This window comes from Drosophila novamexicana, unplaced genomic scaffold (assembly GCF_003285875.2).
Source record: "Drosophila novamexicana strain 15010-1031.04,08,12 unplaced genomic scaffold, DnovRS2.1 tig00004560-arrow-pilon, whole genome shotgun sequence".
Classification (NCBI taxonomy): domain Eukaryota; kingdom Metazoa; phylum Arthropoda; class Insecta; order Diptera; family Drosophilidae; genus Drosophila; species Drosophila novamexicana.
In genome coordinates, this window is record NW_020825054.1 from 824545 (window position 1) to 841176 (window position 16632).

Sequence of the window (16632 nt, forward strand, 5' to 3'; positions counted from 1 at the left end):
CAATAAATTTTTTTTTGCTACTATATTTGTTGTTCGCGTTGTGCCAAAACAAAAAACTGATTATGAGGCAAAAGTGAAAAGTTGTAATTAAACCAGTCACTGGCTGGTGTTGCAGTCTAGCAAAAACTGCAACAACTGTGACTGCAACAACAACAAGCGCAGCACACCACAGCTGGCAATCATAAAGAGTAGAAATCGCTGAGGCGACGTGCCCGTTTTTTAGTTGTAGTTGTTGTGGTCGTTTTTGTTGTTGTTGCAATTGTTGTTGTTGTTGTTGCAGTTGCTTGGAGTGCCCAACATGCGACAAGTGCACTTAATTAGTAGGGATCAGAAGGAAAAGAGGAAAGCGTCGGGGATGGGGTAGGGGGAGGAAGGGGGGTCATCTGAAACATGGCCAGTGTTATGTGCACTGCTCTAGTGTAGTTCCGGCAGGTAACATGTCTAATGCTAAATTGCCCTGTTGTTTTCTTTTTTGGCAGAACCGCAGCCCCGAAGATGTGGCCCAAACAGCGTTGGCTAGTCAACAGAGCAACTGCAGCGATACCAGCGAGGAGCAGACACCAAATAGTAGAAGTATTATTAGTAGGCTTAATCTTAGTCAATTGCCTTGCCTCAGCGACGGCGGCGCTTATCACACCACCAGGCAGTAGCAGGGGGAACGTCGGCAGCAACAGCTATGATTACGAGTCCACAAATGAGGATGACAGCACATCCTTGCCGAGTTTCTATCGCAGTCCGCATCGACTGGATGGCTACTATACGACAGCAGACCTACAGCGCAGCCACAATTTCAAGATAAGCCCCAAGCCGTGCTCCTTTGGACGCATTGAGGGCACCTGCATGTTCGTCTGGGAGTGCATCAAATCCGAGGGTCAGCACGTGGGCATGTGCGTTGACTCGTTCATGTTTGGCTCCTGCTGTGCCCACAACTATACCGACAACATCGTATTGCCACACACCGCCTTCTCCTACACGCGACCCACCAAGCCCCTGTCACTGCGGCCGCGACCGCCACCACAGCCGCACAAGCCGCTAATCAGGTGGGTAAACAAAGGCAGCTCTAACACATTTTCTTTGAAATTTACATATTATTGGTTTGAGAGTTTTCCAAATTAATTTCTCCACTAACAATTTTATTTTGTACCGCCGCCAAAAGGTACAAATTTAGAAAGCGGGAATTAAAAAAAAAAATAGGAATGATGGAACGTAACATTTGAATTCGTTTATGCTCTAGATATTAATAAAATATTAACTTGAGATTATTGTATACCTTGGTTCAAACTCTAGTAACGAAGTACATAATTCGCACCAAAAGAACAATTTAGTGTAACTAAGGAAAATAAAAATTTCGAAATTTTAAGAATTGCAACTTTAATACAGAACAAGAAAATAAGAATACATTCAGATATATGAAAAAAGTGAAACTCGTAATTGCTGAGTATATTGGTTTCTTCCTATATAACAAAGTAAACCGATCTTGATAAGAGTTGTTTATCAAACAAGTTTTTCATGCAAGAACTTAATTTTCTATCAATCGTTCCTAAGGAAGCTACCTAATAAAGTGGTCCGATATTACAGATTTTGGATATGTGTAAGAAGCATAGTGATACTAATAAATGCAAAGCTTGGTCCAGACAAAAAAGTTTTTCATACAAGAACCAACTTTTCGACCGATTGTTCCTATGGCAGCTATCTGATATAGCGGTTAGATCCGGTCGGTTTCGTCCTAAAGGAATTATGCAAAGTTTTGGGAGCTTTATAACTTTTGGAGTGGGCGGACGGACGACGGACAAGGCTACATCAACTCGGCCGCTATAATACCAACTAAAAGAGTATAAAAATACGGCTTGTAAAAAATGCAATATTTGCTGGCAAAAATTGTTAAAATGTAAATCAATTGTTAAAATGTTTGATTATGAAAAATTAAATTTAGTATAAACTTGTATATACATGTACGTTAAGAAATAAAAACATTATTCAAGATATATAATCAGCATTGGATTAAAAAATCGGTCTCTCAAATCTAATATGGTTAAATTTTCAGATGAAATAATATTAAAAATATTTTTTTAGGGATATTTGAATAGTTTCCACAAATATCCGTCAGTCTAAAAACTCTACACCTACAAGTAAATCATCAGATAATAGCAAATTTTTTTGTTTTTATGCAGCGGTATGACAACAATAGAGCGTCCTCATGGTGCAGGAACACTTGTTATTCGTCCTTCAGGTCCGGTACATCAGGGCACTCTGTCCAGGCCGCATCCGAAGCCGACGACGCCGCCAGATTTGCAGAGTGCGGCTAGCCAGGCGACGAGCAGTTCGAGTGAGTATAGAATGGCGCCTCTTGCATTGTTATGAGAGACTTATGGACTCATAACAAATAATAATTACACCAACAGATAGTATTTGGCATACATCAACGCACCAGCAGACGCTGCAGCAACAGCCACAGCACCATCACTGGCACATGACCACCGAGCCAAGCTTTATTACCAAGCCGCGACCCACCGGCTGGACCAAGCCCGGCATCGTCAATTTGCCAGCGCCCATGCGCCCCTCCAAGCCGCCAAAGCCCACAAAGAAGCCGATTGTCTACGAGCGGCCACCGCCAACGCCGCTGCTGACGACGTCGTCGTCAACGACAATGATGCTGCCGGGGCAGACGAGTCCGAAACCCAAGCCCAAGCCCATGCCGACCAGGCCTCAGGTATGTAAATACGCGTCGTTCATCTCTCTGTCTGCTTGCCACAATTCTTCATTCTGTGCCGCACTCTCTGTGTGTGTGATGCACTGATGTCGAAAGCGAAACAAACGAGCAACGAGGTCATTTACTCCTCGATCAGCTCGGACTCCCTGACGCTCTCTGATGCTCTGACTAGGGCCGTGGCAGGCCACAGCCTTGGGGGACATTTTATTGTTTGCACAAAGCTGATGTAAGATTTGTCTGGCGACGATGCTGACGTAGTCAAGAGGTTCGTCTCTGGGGTGTGTTGTTGTGCACTTGCTGGAACGGATTTAGGTATCAAAAGAGTGCTTAAACTAATTTGATTGAGAAACCCTCTTATACTTAAACAAAAAGATATAAAACAGCGATTATGTAAAATAGATCAGAAATAATTAAAAAAAAGTAATTAAAATCATATTGAAATAAAATCTAGACCCCTCTGAAAAATTGCATAGATACATATTTCTATTAATTTATCGAAAGGGTATTCAAACATCGACTTGCATGATTCACATTATGGTGGCCTCCGCAGAGACTTAGCAGTGGAATGAAAAATTGATTCTTTGCATGTGAAATATTTTAAGCTCCTTGGGTAACTATTAGCATAATGTTTACCACTTTTGGCTACCTTCCAGCTGTCGCCTGGCACATCATTAGCCACGTCCTCCTCATCAACGGCAACAATAACAACGAAGGGCACAACTACCACAAAGGCAACAACGACCACAACAACAACCACTAGGAAACCCACAAAGCCCTACCAGCGGCCTACCACAACGGGCACGACTACAACATCCACATCCACGACAGTAACAGCCGGAACAGCAGGAGCAGCAGAACCAGCTGCGGCATCAACCTCGGCCAGACCGCGTCCAAGTCCAACATCGCAGCAGCCCACACGCCAGCCTATAGTACAACAGCCGGCAACGGCGGGTATTGAATCCAATGAGATAACGGACTCCTCCACACATGATGCCGGCACAGCCATGCTGGGCCACGTGAAGACCATTTCGGCTGCACGAAGCGGTAAGTTGGAAGTACAGCCACGCCCAATGCATTTGACACAATCTAACTTGTTGTTGCACATACATTTACATATGCAGAATGCGGAGTGCCGATGCTGACGCGTCCAGAGACGCGCATTGTGGGCGGCAAGAGTGCGGCCTTCGGTCGTTGGCCCTGGCAGGTGTCTGTGCGACGCACCTCGTTCTTTGGCTTCTCCAGCACCCATCGCTGCGGTGGCGCTTTGATCAACGAGAACTGGATAGCAACGGCGGGGCACTGTGTGGACGAGTGAGTAGCAACCGCATACAACTGACTGCAATTTCCGCTACAACTGAACCCTCACACGCTCTCCCTCTCTTCTTCACTTTCTCTGTCTCTATTTGCAGTCTGCTCATATCGCAGATACGCATACGCGTGGGCGAATACGATTTCTCGCATGTGCAGGAGCAGCTGCCTTACATAGAGCGCGGCGTGGCCAAGAAGGTGGTGCATCCGAAGTACAATTTCTTTACGTACGAATACGATCTGGCGTTGGTGAAGCTGGAGCAGCCGCTCGAATTTGCGCCGCATGTCAGTCCCATTTGCTTGCCCGAAACGGAGAGTCTACTGATTGGTATGAATGCCACGGTCACCGGCTGGGGTCGCCTCAGCGAGGGCGGTACACTACCCTCAGTGCTGCAGGAGGTAAGTGGAGTTAGCACACACACACGCACGTATTCTATCATTTGCTCATTCTGTAGGTGTCGGTGCCAATTGTGAGCAATGACAATTGCAAGTCCATGTTTCTGCGCGCCGGTCGCCAGGAATTCATACCAGACATCTTTCTATGCGCTGGCTATGAAACGGGCGGTCAGGACTCGTGCCAAGGCGACTCAGGTGGCCCCTTGCAGGTAATCAAATCCCATATCAATCATAAATTGTGATTGGTCTCAGGCTATTCTTTAAAATTACAGGCCAAATCCCAGAATGGCCGCTTCTTTCTAGCTGGCATCATTTCCTGGGGCATTGGATGCGCCGAGGCCAATTTGCCGGGCGTCTGTACGCGCATCTCGAAGTTTGTGCCCTGGATACTGGAGCATGTCAGATGATAATTATCGTGCATCGTATATATCGTGCATGCTCAACTCTTGTTATTGTTTTAATTTATTAGTTGTCTATCTTTAAGTTTGTGTGATTTTAATTTAAACGAATCTTAAGCTTAGTTAGCTTCAATTTAACAATTTGCATCGACCGAACTTGTGCGAAATTCGCCACGCCCCCACACACTTAGTCAAGCCCACTAAGTTAGTCTAGCGAAAATTGTTTGTAGGCTGATCTTAAGTTGTCTAACATAATTCGAATCGTACTAAATGATATAATGGCATCGATATTTGTATATAGTGGTAAAAACGAAAAAAAAAACAAAATAGAAAAGTCATTTTCATTGTGCAGTTGTTGGTATTTTAGTCTAGGCATTAACAATTAACTAAATCTATATAATTTATAAACAAATTGCATACAAACATCATTATGTTGTATCTTGCCCAAAGAACAAGTTTATTTATAAAGATGAGCTCAAATAAATATATTGAAAATATTGAGAAAAAGAAAACGTTCAGTTTAAAATAATGTGTAAAAGATAAAAGGTATGGACAACTTTTTATATTTTCGTCAAAGTTGGATCAAGTGGAAGAAAACATTTCAAGTAATTTTTTAAAGGTAAACTTGCTATCGATGCCATACAAAACAACATGGATTTGAAAACATTGTACAGCAATTTATGAACAGAAAATTACTCAAAATATATTAAAGCTCTCAGCGTGAGCTCTATTCCGATTATGTCTAGACTGTCAAAAATACCGATCGATCTGCCCTCGCTGCGACAATTACAATAATATAGCACACAGCAATTATGCATTATCATTATTACAATCTTCAATTCAGTTCGGCTTTCTGTGGTCTTCAGCTACCCAATGGACAAGTGCGTAAATGATGTACAATTGCAGCTAACGGCAGCCGCAATTTCGACTTATTCATTAACTTTTCAGTCAGCACCATGTATAGCCTCAGGGTTATGGGAATGATTGGCACAAACGTAGCGATGAGTACGGCTGGGGGTAAATCGATATCACATGTTCCCGGCAGAGTGAATTTCACTTTTGCCAAGTTGACATTTGACACCAGTTGAATAATAAATCAATGGCCAACAATGGGAACGAAATTGGCGCAAGATTCTGGCACAGTTGTAAGAAACACAAATTGGATTTCACTTTTGACACGCGACTTGAGTTTATTACAAGCAGCAGCCGACTGAATCAATAGAGAGAACTGCTACGCGCTATACAGAGGTATAATAAAGATCAGAAATATAGATGTGGGTTTAAAAAAGTAAAATTTGATTAAAATCATAACACATCTGAGCGCTCGATTCGTATCGCTGGTAATTGCATGTCGCCCCTAATGTTTACTTCTTTTTAGGGAAGATCGTTTCCTTTGCCTCGTCGAACAGGTCTAGGGCCAGAAACTTGAGCTCCTTTAGCGTTGTGGGGAACTTTTGGATTGGCTCAATTGGTATCTCCTCGCCAGGCTTTACTCCTTTGATAAAGTTGTAGGCAACGGCAAAAATCTTGCGCCCCTCGTACAAGACAATGCGCACATTTTCCTCCGCCTGGCGTGGATAGCACAGGGATGCGACGGTGCCAGCACCAATTGTCGTATAAACAACCTTCTTGAAGAATCCGCCACGTGCGGCAAATATAAAACCAGCGAGTCCACCCATTACAATGGCGCCACTGCGGTGCATCGAATTCTGTGGCTCGTTCAGAAAATCGATGGATCGCTGTGTATGGTTCTTTGCAGTATTATAATATTCGCTCACAACGGCAGTTCTTTCGCCCACTGCCTTGTATCCGTTCTGCATTTCCAGACGTACATAGCGAACGCTGTTTTCTAGACTTTTTTGCAGCGCAGAATCTTTCGGCTTATGCTCTGAACGTTTTTCTGGCCTACAAGATAGGGAAAATAAGTCAAGAGCTTCATAATTCACTCCAATCACTTACACGGGCTTTCGCAAGGAACCGTAAATGGGCAGTTCACTTGGCTTACACACAAGCGAGTTGCTCGCTGATTGATTTTCTGGAACCGGCGCGACAGCCACGGCGGCGGCTATCATCGATGCTTTGCGCAGCATTCTTTTGTTTGAAGTTAGCCTATGTATGAACTTATCGATGCGTCTGTAAATTTATCGTTATTTATGTGACTGGAATTTGTATTTTGACAAAATTGTATGCTTTTTACCTCAGTTTGTTTGATACATTGCGTAATGTGTCAGCGGCACGGTACGATTGCTTGACCACGGCAAAATGTCGGCAGTTGCACAGCTGTTTGGCGATTGACTGCATCTGGCAACGCTGAGGCAAACAGGTTCGTTCAAATTAAATTAAATAAATACCAAAATTGCCGCAATTCTATAATTTAGTAATTGAATAAAACTATGACATTATTTTTGATCAAATATTGTCTAAATTAAAGTGATGCAATTTATTCATGATACGAAAACGGGCTACTAATGCAGTAATTACTAAATATTCACTGTTAATAACAGCATATGTTAATGTTGTCGTCGGTTTGCATTGCTGTTATTATTAGAGTTACCATATATGAATGAAAGAAGAAGAGACTTGCTGTTACCTGGTCTCGCAACTCGCGAGGAAAACAAAGTTGAGATAAGATGAAATAAGTTATATACAATTTGGTTTAATTATGGCACCAAAGTCCAGGATGTACTCAATGTGACGTCAGCAGGTGAGTGCCAGCACTTATAACCATAAGCAAACAAAGTTTTAATGCTGAGCCATTAACATTCGTCAACATAACATTAACATTTGCTTGTGATCGAATAATAAAAAATGCATAGAAAAAGGAAAAAACATAAATAAAACCATTGGAAATCCGAAGCAGACAACAACAACCAAGTTATCAAACATTCAAAATAAACCTAACCGCAATAACGCAGTGCAAGCAGAGTGAAAGTCGGAACGTAAAGCGTGTGACAAAAATTTCCCTACACCTGCCACCCACTGCAGCTTGTAATGTTATCAGTACTCGAGGCGCGCTAAGAACGCGTACAAAAACAACAACAGTAGCAGCACAAAAACAACAATAGCAACCGTGGGTGCTTAGCGCGCATAATAGCAAATTCTCAAGGACACATACAGTAAAAAGTAGGTGACATGGGCATTTATAAATAAATTAGGCCGTCAATAGACAAACTATCGTAGTTGATTTTTTATTAATTTATTGCAGTTAAACTTGTAACGCTGTAGAAGCAGAGAGAGCAGCAGCAGCAACATAAAGCGGAAGCAGCGAACGTGCTCACAATTTCAAAAAGCAATTAATGGGGGCCATGAACCAAGAAGAACAATTGAGAAACAACGACAACAACAACAACAACAACAATATCTGACTAACGGGCTAAGCCCGTCAAGTATTTAGAGTTTAATTTGAGCAACTGAGCAATAAACTAGTCATAGTTCATATGGAAGCGACCGCAGGTTCCAAGTTTAGGTAAGAGTAAACAACTACGCCCCTATGTTATCCGGTCTTCGCCAAGCGATGGTGATGCCCATATAAATATTTTTGTTATTTATATCAAATGATGGCTACAAATGAAATTTTATAAATTCACTTATACACAGCGATGTGGACGAGTACGGCTTCAAGCGTGGCGAGAAGTTCGACTATAAGAACTACGGAACGTTTATGGATAATTACTTAAAGACATTGACGCGGCGACGCATCAAATGGGAGGCTATACTGCAACAGAATCCAGATCTCAGCGTGATCAGTCCAAAGATAAAGCGATATATACGCAAGGGCATACCAGGTCCATATCGTGCGGATGTTTGGATGAAAATCACTGGTGCCGATGAGGCAAAGCAACAAAATCCCAATCTATATCGTAGTTTATTAAATATCGAACATTTCAACAAGGAAATTAGCGATTCCATATCAATCGATCTACCTCGTACTTTTCCCGACAATATCCATTTTGATTCCAAGAAGGCGCGCCTCTTCAATATACTCTGCGCCTATGCACACCATAATCGCGATGTTGGCTATTGCCAAGGTCTTAATTATATAGCCGGTCTGTTGCTCATTGTCACGGATGATGAGGAGAAGTCCTTTTGGCTGCTAAAGCATATCGTTGAGAAAATTGTGCCACAGTACCACTCACATAACATGGCCAATCTGTTGCGTGATTTGGCCGTTTTTAGGGAGTTGGTAATAAGGCGTTTGCCAGCTGTTAATCGGCATGTGGAAAACTTGGGTGAGTTTGACCCATCGCTAAAAATGCAAAATTCCACAACAAAACTTTCTATTTAATGTTCCAGGCTTGCCCTACGCGGTGATAGCTAGCAAATGGTTCATTTGCATATTTGCGGAGGTTCTGCCTGTGGAAACTGTGTTGCGAATATGGGATTGCGTTTTCGCCGAGGGTTCCAAGGCAAGTCATTAATTTGCACACTAGGAATTTAATCAATAAAAATGCATTTTGCAGATTGTATTTCGTGCAGCTCTAGCCATGTTTATAACCCACAAGAGGGCTATACTGGGCTGCGAGGATATTGCTGCACTGGCAAATCTGTTTCGCGACACTATGATTCAGGATAGCATAGTCACCGACTGCCATAGCTTTATTGAGGCCATGTTTTCGTTGCGTTTGAAACGCAGCGAGCTCGAAAGCTTGCGCAAAGTAGCCGTGCTAAATGGGAACTAAGCAACCAATCAACAAAAAACACAGAAAAAATAACAAACAAAAAAAAAAAGCGGCCCACAAAAAACCAAAACAAAAACAAGAAAGCAATCGTAAAATTCAATTATTATTATTAGAGATGTAGCTTAAATGTGTCCAATGCGTATTTGTATGTACCATTTTATGTGTGTATATGTGTATAGCCTCATTGTAGCCAACAAATTTTGAGTATTATTCGAAGCAAAACTAAATATGATACCAAAGTCAAATTCCAATTCGAAAAATAAACAAACTTAACTGCATGCACACATTTGTACAATTTATGCATGTACTTTTGTGTGCGTGCATTAGAAGTAGTTGTAGTTGTTGCCAAAAAAAAAATTAAATTGATAACGCATAGATCTAGAGTATATCGCCTGGATAAACGTCACATACACAAGTATGTCTGTATGTCTGTAAATTTCATACGACTTACGTTCTTTATTTTCTAGTTGATCAAAAATATTAGTATTTATTTTGTAGTATATAAACTTTATATGCCGCTGTGTGTGTTTTAGGAAACTTCTAGATATAATGTATTTTTTAAACTGCTTTTAAATTGTTAAATGGTTGCAAATGCCTGTTAGTTGATAGCTATGTACAAACAAGCAAACAAACAAAAAGAAAGAAATTACCATAACTATTTACTATTACGTACGTTTGTATTTATAGTTTGAAATACTCACTGTCTACACTGATACTAAATATATATATATATATATATATATATATTTATATACATATGTCCTAAAATATAGTTTGAGGAATTGATTTGTTAACACGTACATCGCGTATGTCTGCCTTTTAGGCAAAATCTAACGAACCAGCGAAAAAATACAAACTTAAAAACATGCTACAAAGTGTTGTTTGATTAGTGCAACTAAAATGCTTTTAAAATAAATATTACTGCTATTTGTTAGAAAATGAGATTGTCTTTTATTAATATCATGATTATTTACTTATAAGATAAATGCAAGTACATATTCGCTAACATTTTAGGGAAGACATTGATAGGATATGTTATATTTTTTTGTTATCAATTGTCTAATTGGATCGTCTTCAATCAATTGTTATATTCCATAGCATACTTTTTGGAGACCACTATTTGGAGTTAGGGACTTACTGGATCTTCCGTACCGATTGAACGTTGAGAAAATTACAGAATTTTTTTTTTTTTTTTGTGTAAAAAGGGTAAAATGTATTTGTGCCAGTGTATGTAACAGACAGCTTCTGGGACTTCATAAAGTATATATATATTCTTGATCAGCATCAATAGCCAAGTCGATCTAGCCATGTCCGCCTGGCTGTCCCTATGTATGAACGCAAGCTTCTCAGAAATTTTGAACATGCCCTCCTACTGCCCGCGCAGTAGGTGTTTTTGCCGATAGCCGATAACTTGCCCCGTTTACAAGTAATCGATACAAATCGATATCGAAATTCTGCTTTTTGAGCAAATCTTGTAAGTTATAAGAGCTAGAGTCACCAAACTGGACATGTAGCTTCTAGAATATTATATATATCAAGTATCTTTCGTTTTATATAGCGACAATTTTAATGCAATTGTCTTTTTGAGAATATACCAATATTCTATAGCACAGAACTATCAACAGTTGAACATTTCATGAAGATAGGCTAAGAAACACAGGTGTTATTAAAGTGTAAGCAGCAGCTGGTGCAAGGCGAAAGAATTTCTGCATACATGAACACACACACACATTTGGGCGGGTCTTTATTGAATTCGATCTGTACGATCTGCACATACACACATGTGCTGCTATTTTATTTCGTTTTTTTATCGGTAAGGGTCAATTGGTGGTATGACGGTTGGGTAGAGGCTGTGGCAAATAGAGTGGTCTGTTAAGGGTTCGAGTCCCATCGAAGGAACTAATTTTTGTTTCTACATTTATTTTTATCACCGCTAAAGCAAAAAAGCGCGTGGCGCCACTTGCATTTGGTGCAGGTTGAAGTGGGTTCAGGGTATCCTCTAGTCGGTAGTTCCAGACTAGACGAGGCTCTAGTCGGGAACTGCCGACTTTGTTAAATGTCACAAAGTATTTTTTTTAATACATTTTAAGCTATAAATTACTTTAATAATTTCAAAGTAGACTGCTAGTTGGAATATTTGAAATATCCCTTGCTAGCATTCAAAAACAAAGGATTTCTTTCCCCTAACCAAGAGCAACTTAGTTGAGTTGGAATAGGCTTATGGCATGCCACAGTGTGCACCGCACATTGGTTCCGAGGACAATGCAAGGGATGTGAGCAGAGTGCGACGTCCTGGATGCACGCCCAGATTCTCCCAATTAATCCAGGAGAGACGTGCCGTCAAATCGCTTGTATTCCAATTGGCGCGATCTGCTTTAATCTCACCACGCAGACACTTCTCCACATAGGTCAGAGGATCGTAGTCTGTTTGCAGCACCTCGCGCAGCAGGGATATGTACGCAATGGCCAGACGTAGGGTATCGATCTTGCTCAGCCGCTTCTCGTATGGAAATGTGGGTACGTGGACGCGCAGCTCATCAAAGGCCGAATTGATACTACTGCAGAGCGCAAGATAGGAAGAGAGAGAGAGAGGGAGAGAGAGAGAGACAGATAGAGAAAGAAAAGCTCATTAGTGGCCAGTTCGAGAAAGTGCAGGGCATAGCTAAGTGTGCAATGGAAAAGACCATTTAGTGTACCCAGTTGGTGCGGACCTCTGGATGCGTTTCCTTTCCCGCACATTTGCCTGTTGCCGTTGGATTTTGTAACTGGATGCGGCCGCTGCACCATAACTAGCACTCGAGGGTCCTGGTCCCGAGCTAGGACCTGAACCACCTGCACCGCCACCGCCGCCGCCGCTACTGCTAGCAGTTGGACTATTGCACATCATGGGCGTGGTGTTATTGGAATTTAACGCTACCAGCGTATTGGTATTAGTGGATGAGTCCAGCATATTTTCTGCGATCAAAGAAAAATTGAGCATTTTTTAAGTATCAGTATTATAGCTCCTGTGGGAATAGTCGGTCAAAGTTAATATAAGCTTATATCCACTTGATCGGATTACTTCATGGCACATCAAGTAAATGTCCCTAAGGGAATTTAAAATTCGAAAATTCGAATTTATTGAAATTATTTGCTGACTTACCATTGCCCTGCTGTAAATAATGCTGTTGAATGTGACGCAAGTTGTTGGAACTGAGACGCAAACCGGAGCCGCCAGCCGTGATGCCACCAGCTGCACCGGCACCACCGACACTACTCTGATGTTGACCCGCATAGATGCAGGAGGGCAGCTCAGTGATAAGATCATCGTCAAAGTTATGGTAGGGTATATGGCTGTTGGGAAAGTTTATGACTTTTAGTGGGCATTCAATTGCCGTCGGAAATAATTTTTGGAGGCTTGTAGGGATATATCAAATTTTATATAAATCAAAATTGTCTTTAATTAACAAGTGAATTTATGGAATGTGTTTCCTTTTTTTCAGAGATTTCTCAAGATTTCCGATATATTCACAACTTCTCACCTTATGGGGGGCGATGAGGACGAATCTGGTAATTGATGGCGCGACATTTTTCTGTTTTTCCTTACAATTTGTATAACTTTATATTTTCAAATATTCCAATTGCTACGCTTGTGATGTCCAATAAGTTTAAATGTATAATGAGAACATCTCATGGGAATTCTGCGTCTTTTATAGCACCGCCGGTCCAATTGGAAATACCACAGTCTCATCAACCCCTAAGTATCCTTGCAACTATTCGCCTGGATTCTGGAGGGCGGAGCTTGTCAAGTACTACAGGGTGATTTCGCGCAAAAGTGCTGCCAGCGGAGGCTGTGAGAAAATATTAAGGCATATTTGTTCAAAACGACCTGATTTGTGAAAAATTAGTATTGTTAATAATTTGAAAAACTAAAATCTTAAATAGGATTTGCTTTATACAAATATATTCATTAAACCTATCATGTATTAATTCTTATATCATATTCGTGAATTATAAAAGGTTTAAAAAATAAGTTTCTTTGATTTATCAATTATTACAGCATTTAAGTTATTATTATATTCAAGAATCATAAACTAAATGTCGCATCGGGTTTAAAATGTTTATATTTCTGAAAGCAAAGGTAAATGAACTAAAATCTCATACGATATATGTTGCTTTATTTTCACTAGTTTATTTAAACTTTAAACTTTAACAACGAAAAGAAGGTAGATATTCCACGCATTCGTATCTCTTATCCAGTATATATTAATTAAATAGCTTTTAATATATCTGTAGCCATATGCGCCGTTGGATACTTTTGGAAATGTATAAGAATGTGTTACTTACAAAAAATATGTGCAGATAATGTCATGAAATGTATATATGTATTTTATAAATAGCTTTGCAAAGTTTTTTATGTAGCGCATTTTACAGTTCCCATAACTTACTTCCTAAAATTTCCCTTCTGTACTTAACCTGTTTTTGACATTTTGCCAATATTTTTCGCCCAGCAGGCGGCAGCCATGTTTGTCCTGGCAAGCTTTGTATATGAACGCCCAAAATCAGGGGGCCACCAAGAGAGTATAACTTTCTCTCTCTCTCTCTCTCTCTCTGTGCCGTCTCTTGCACTCTATCCCGGTTGACGGCAGCTTGGCAGGTTTGTGGCATGTGTGCTTTAAGGTTCTCGTGTGGTCTGTTAGTAATATGAGATCAACATGGAGGCGCATCGCTTTCGAAAGCTGATCGTGATCCAACCTGTTGACATTTTGGCCTCGAGCTAGAGGGTTACTCGGCACAGTCAGCTTCCCACGAGACGTCAAATTGAGCGCGAAACTGCAACAATCAGATCACATCGCATAGCAGTCCGTTACAGTTCACAGTTCATTTAACAAATGCCGCACTATCTACATGTGCATATATAGTGTCATTGCTAGGGATACATCTATGTATCTGTATCTCAAAGGGCAGCACTTGAAACCGCAGAATTGTCAACAGCAGACAGACGGGGCAATTGTTCAAATTGAATTATGTTTATTTGATGTTTTGGTTTACGCACAAATTAGCTACGTCAGAGCAGCTCAGCCGCCCCGCCCCGCCCAGGCAGGCGACCAGGTCGCGTGCGCTAACCCCGAGGCGCGAAAAACCAGCGCCGGCAAAGTCGAACAATGCCCAAACAATATGCTAGGGCGGACGCGGATGCGCAAACCTTTTCATTACCAGTCAAATTGGTTGGCACACGCACGCCGGCGCACACTCCGCGGCGCACAAAGCTGATGACAGTAATCAGTTTTGATGCAGGGTAAGTGGCCCGGCGCCTGGTGTCCTGCGAACCGGTGCAAGCACAAAGCTGACATCCTTAAGTGAAATCTTGTTACAAACCAATGTAAACACGATTGTTAATTTAACTTTGGCAATCGCTGCAACAACCCCTCGACTGAATATCGCCCAGCAATGACTGGTACCTTACTATACTTGCTCTTGTTGCTTGTTGTTGTTGTTGTTGTTGTTGTTATTGTTGAAGCTGTGCGGCGGATATGTCATTGGACCACAATTAAATTATCGCATTTCAAACGAGTGCGCCCGAGCTAGGCGATAATCGCCAATGCACGCTTCCACTTGGACTTGACCGACTGTGGGAAAGAACGGAAATAAGCAATTCATTCTCATTTGATTTGCATATAATCGTACTTGTCGCTTCTTGGCCTGTCAAACCAAATAAGTATTCATACGCATATGTTTATTTTGAAAAGGATTTAAACGGATCTCAATTTGACTACGTAGGGTTAGATAGAAGAAAAGAGTAATAAAAATATCCTCAAGGCCACAACAAAAGCTTTATTTATATTATTGTATGATATATAAATGTTTAATTAAAGTACCTAATCAAATTCATCTAGTTGAGTTTTTGTATACATATGTGTATATATCTACATTAAAAATGTTTACTTCGCTTTTGCGAAATACTTTGCCCTACTATGTGATTCTCAAAATCTCATACAAGGCTTATAGGATTTTAATTTGATTAGTCTAGCAGTATCTCTTTGTATTTTTCTATGCATGTATATTAATATGTATGTTTTAATATTTCATTCTCCTTTCACTGTTCTTTAAGAAGAAGAAAAAGGATGGGGACAGAGACTTAGCGAAGATAAAAATAATGTATCGTGAGCTTGTACAAATAAACGTATATGTTAAGAACTTGGGCACTTCACAGACTTGGGCATGGTTGCAGTAAATTCTATATAGCTAGAAGATATAGAATTTACTTACACATAAAGTTCAACCTTCTTTAAAGAATACTTTTTTTATTTTTTATACATGTTTAAACTAAAGGAAGTACCCTCTTGATATTACAAAAATAGCCTTATATAAGTTTCTATTCCCTGTTCTCTGAAAAGTAGACACTAAGCCCACAGAAGACGCATTTCCAAGGTTTATAAATAACTGGTTATATTCAGCCCAATCACTGCCAGTCATTAAAAAAAAACCTTCAGTGATTGACGCACGGCAACGTACAATCAACAGCAACAACAAACAGATTGGTGGTGTCAAGACGTTTTCGTAGTGCACTCAACTGGAGCAGCGCCCATCAAACACACTCTTTCACACACACTCCACACCAACCCTAGCTGGTAACTTGGCTTTGGGCTGTCTGGATCGAGGACTTACGTCTGGAACATATCGATTAGCGCTTTGCATCCACACCAGACATGGCCAGAGCAAATTTGTCTGTGAATTTCCACGCTGACGCACGACCGGCAAACAGCGACCACTTTTCCGCAGGATAATCTCACCCCACCCCTAACCACTAACCCACAGCTCTCACAGCACAATTCGCTGTAGCTGCTTGAACTGCTTGAACCAATTGTCTGCGAAATTGTTTGTTTATTTTGATGTTGTTTAATGCGTGCTAAATCTCTGCTCTATTATGTGGTTACGGTTGAGCAATATCCTGGGAAAAGTAAACAGATTCAGAGCCTCCGGTGCGAGGTAAATTCCACTGAGGATATTTTGAAAGCTTTGTCCGAGCTTTTTGGTTTGAAACCCATCTTAATTGAGCTTTTGGGGTAACGTTTTTGGGGCAAACTTTCTGAGCTTATTTGATTTCTTTTGATTCACCAAAATCTAATCTAGTAGATTTTAATAAAAAGTGAACACAGAG

General features: G+C 40.9%; 4 protein-coding genes and 1 long non-coding RNA gene across 9 annotated transcripts; 3 read left to right on the plus strand and 2 right to left on the minus strand.

Moving 5' to 3' along the window:
- The first annotated feature begins 495 nt into the window (after window positions 1-495).
- LOC115770856 (serine proteinase stubble) lies at window positions 496-4821 on the plus strand. The gene is made up of 8 exons (XM_030716293.1): window positions 496-1040; window positions 2172-2347; window positions 2400-2710; window positions 3364-3754; window positions 3832-4021; window positions 4120-4417; window positions 4474-4623; window positions 4687-4821. Exons 1-8 carry the CDS (start codon window positions 496-498, stop codon window positions 4819-4821), a joined length of 2196 nt encoding a protein of 731 aa, XP_030572153.1.
- A 1155-nt stretch (window positions 4822-5976) lies between these two features.
- On the minus strand, window positions 5977-7086 carry LOC115770732 (MICOS complex subunit MIC27). The gene is made up of 3 exons (XM_030716137.1): window positions 7010-7086; window positions 6772-6945; window positions 5977-6717 (listed from the first exon to the last, which is right to left on the minus strand). Exons 2-3 carry the CDS (start codon window positions 6900-6902, stop codon window positions 6177-6179), a joined length of 672 nt encoding a protein of 223 aa, XP_030571997.1. The 5' UTR covers window positions 6903-6945; window positions 7010-7086; the 3' UTR covers window positions 5977-6176.
- Window positions 7060-10376, plus strand: LOC115770731 (growth hormone-regulated TBC protein 1). Of its 4 annotated transcripts, none has more exons than XM_030716135.1 (7): window positions 7060-7135; window positions 7361-7516; window positions 7629-7935; window positions 8018-8278; window positions 8410-9041; window positions 9106-9218; window positions 9273-10376. In XM_030716135.1, the coding sequence occupies exons 4-7, from the start codon at window positions 8250-8252 to the stop codon at window positions 9489-9491; spliced, it is 993 nt and encodes a 330-aa protein (XP_030571995.1). In that variant the 5' UTR covers window positions 7060-7135; window positions 7361-7516; window positions 7629-7935; window positions 8018-8249; the 3' UTR covers window positions 9492-10376. The 4 variants fall into 4 exon arrangements, with proteins under 4 accessions (XP_030571995.1, XP_030571994.1, XP_030571996.1 ...); XM_030716134.1 differs by having other exon boundaries at window positions 7082-7135; window positions 7191-7516; XM_030716136.1 differs by having other exon boundaries at window positions 7111-7516; window positions 7993-8278.
- A 1225-nt stretch (window positions 10377-11601) lies between these two features.
- On the minus strand, window positions 11602-13078 carry LOC115770697. 2 transcript variants are annotated; one of them, XM_030716092.1, is made up of 4 exons: window positions 13013-13078; window positions 12634-12824; window positions 12203-12446; window positions 11602-12049 (listed from the first exon to the last, which is right to left on the minus strand). In XM_030716092.1, the coding sequence occupies exons 1-4, from the start codon at window positions 13057-13059 to the stop codon at window positions 11710-11712; spliced, it is 822 nt and encodes a 273-aa protein (XP_030571952.1). In that variant the 5' UTR covers window positions 13060-13078; the 3' UTR covers window positions 11602-11709. The 2 variants fall into 2 exon arrangements, with proteins under 2 accessions (XP_030571952.1, XP_030571953.1); XM_030716093.1 differs by having other exon boundaries at window positions 12176-12446.
- Window positions 12729-13217, plus strand: LOC115770698. Its single transcript, XR_004018881.1, has 3 exons — window positions 12729-12811; window positions 12974-13040; window positions 13138-13217. It is a non-coding gene; the product is annotated as an uncharacterized LOC115770698 (long non-coding RNA).
- The last annotated feature ends 3415 nt before the right edge of the window (window positions 13218-16632 follow it).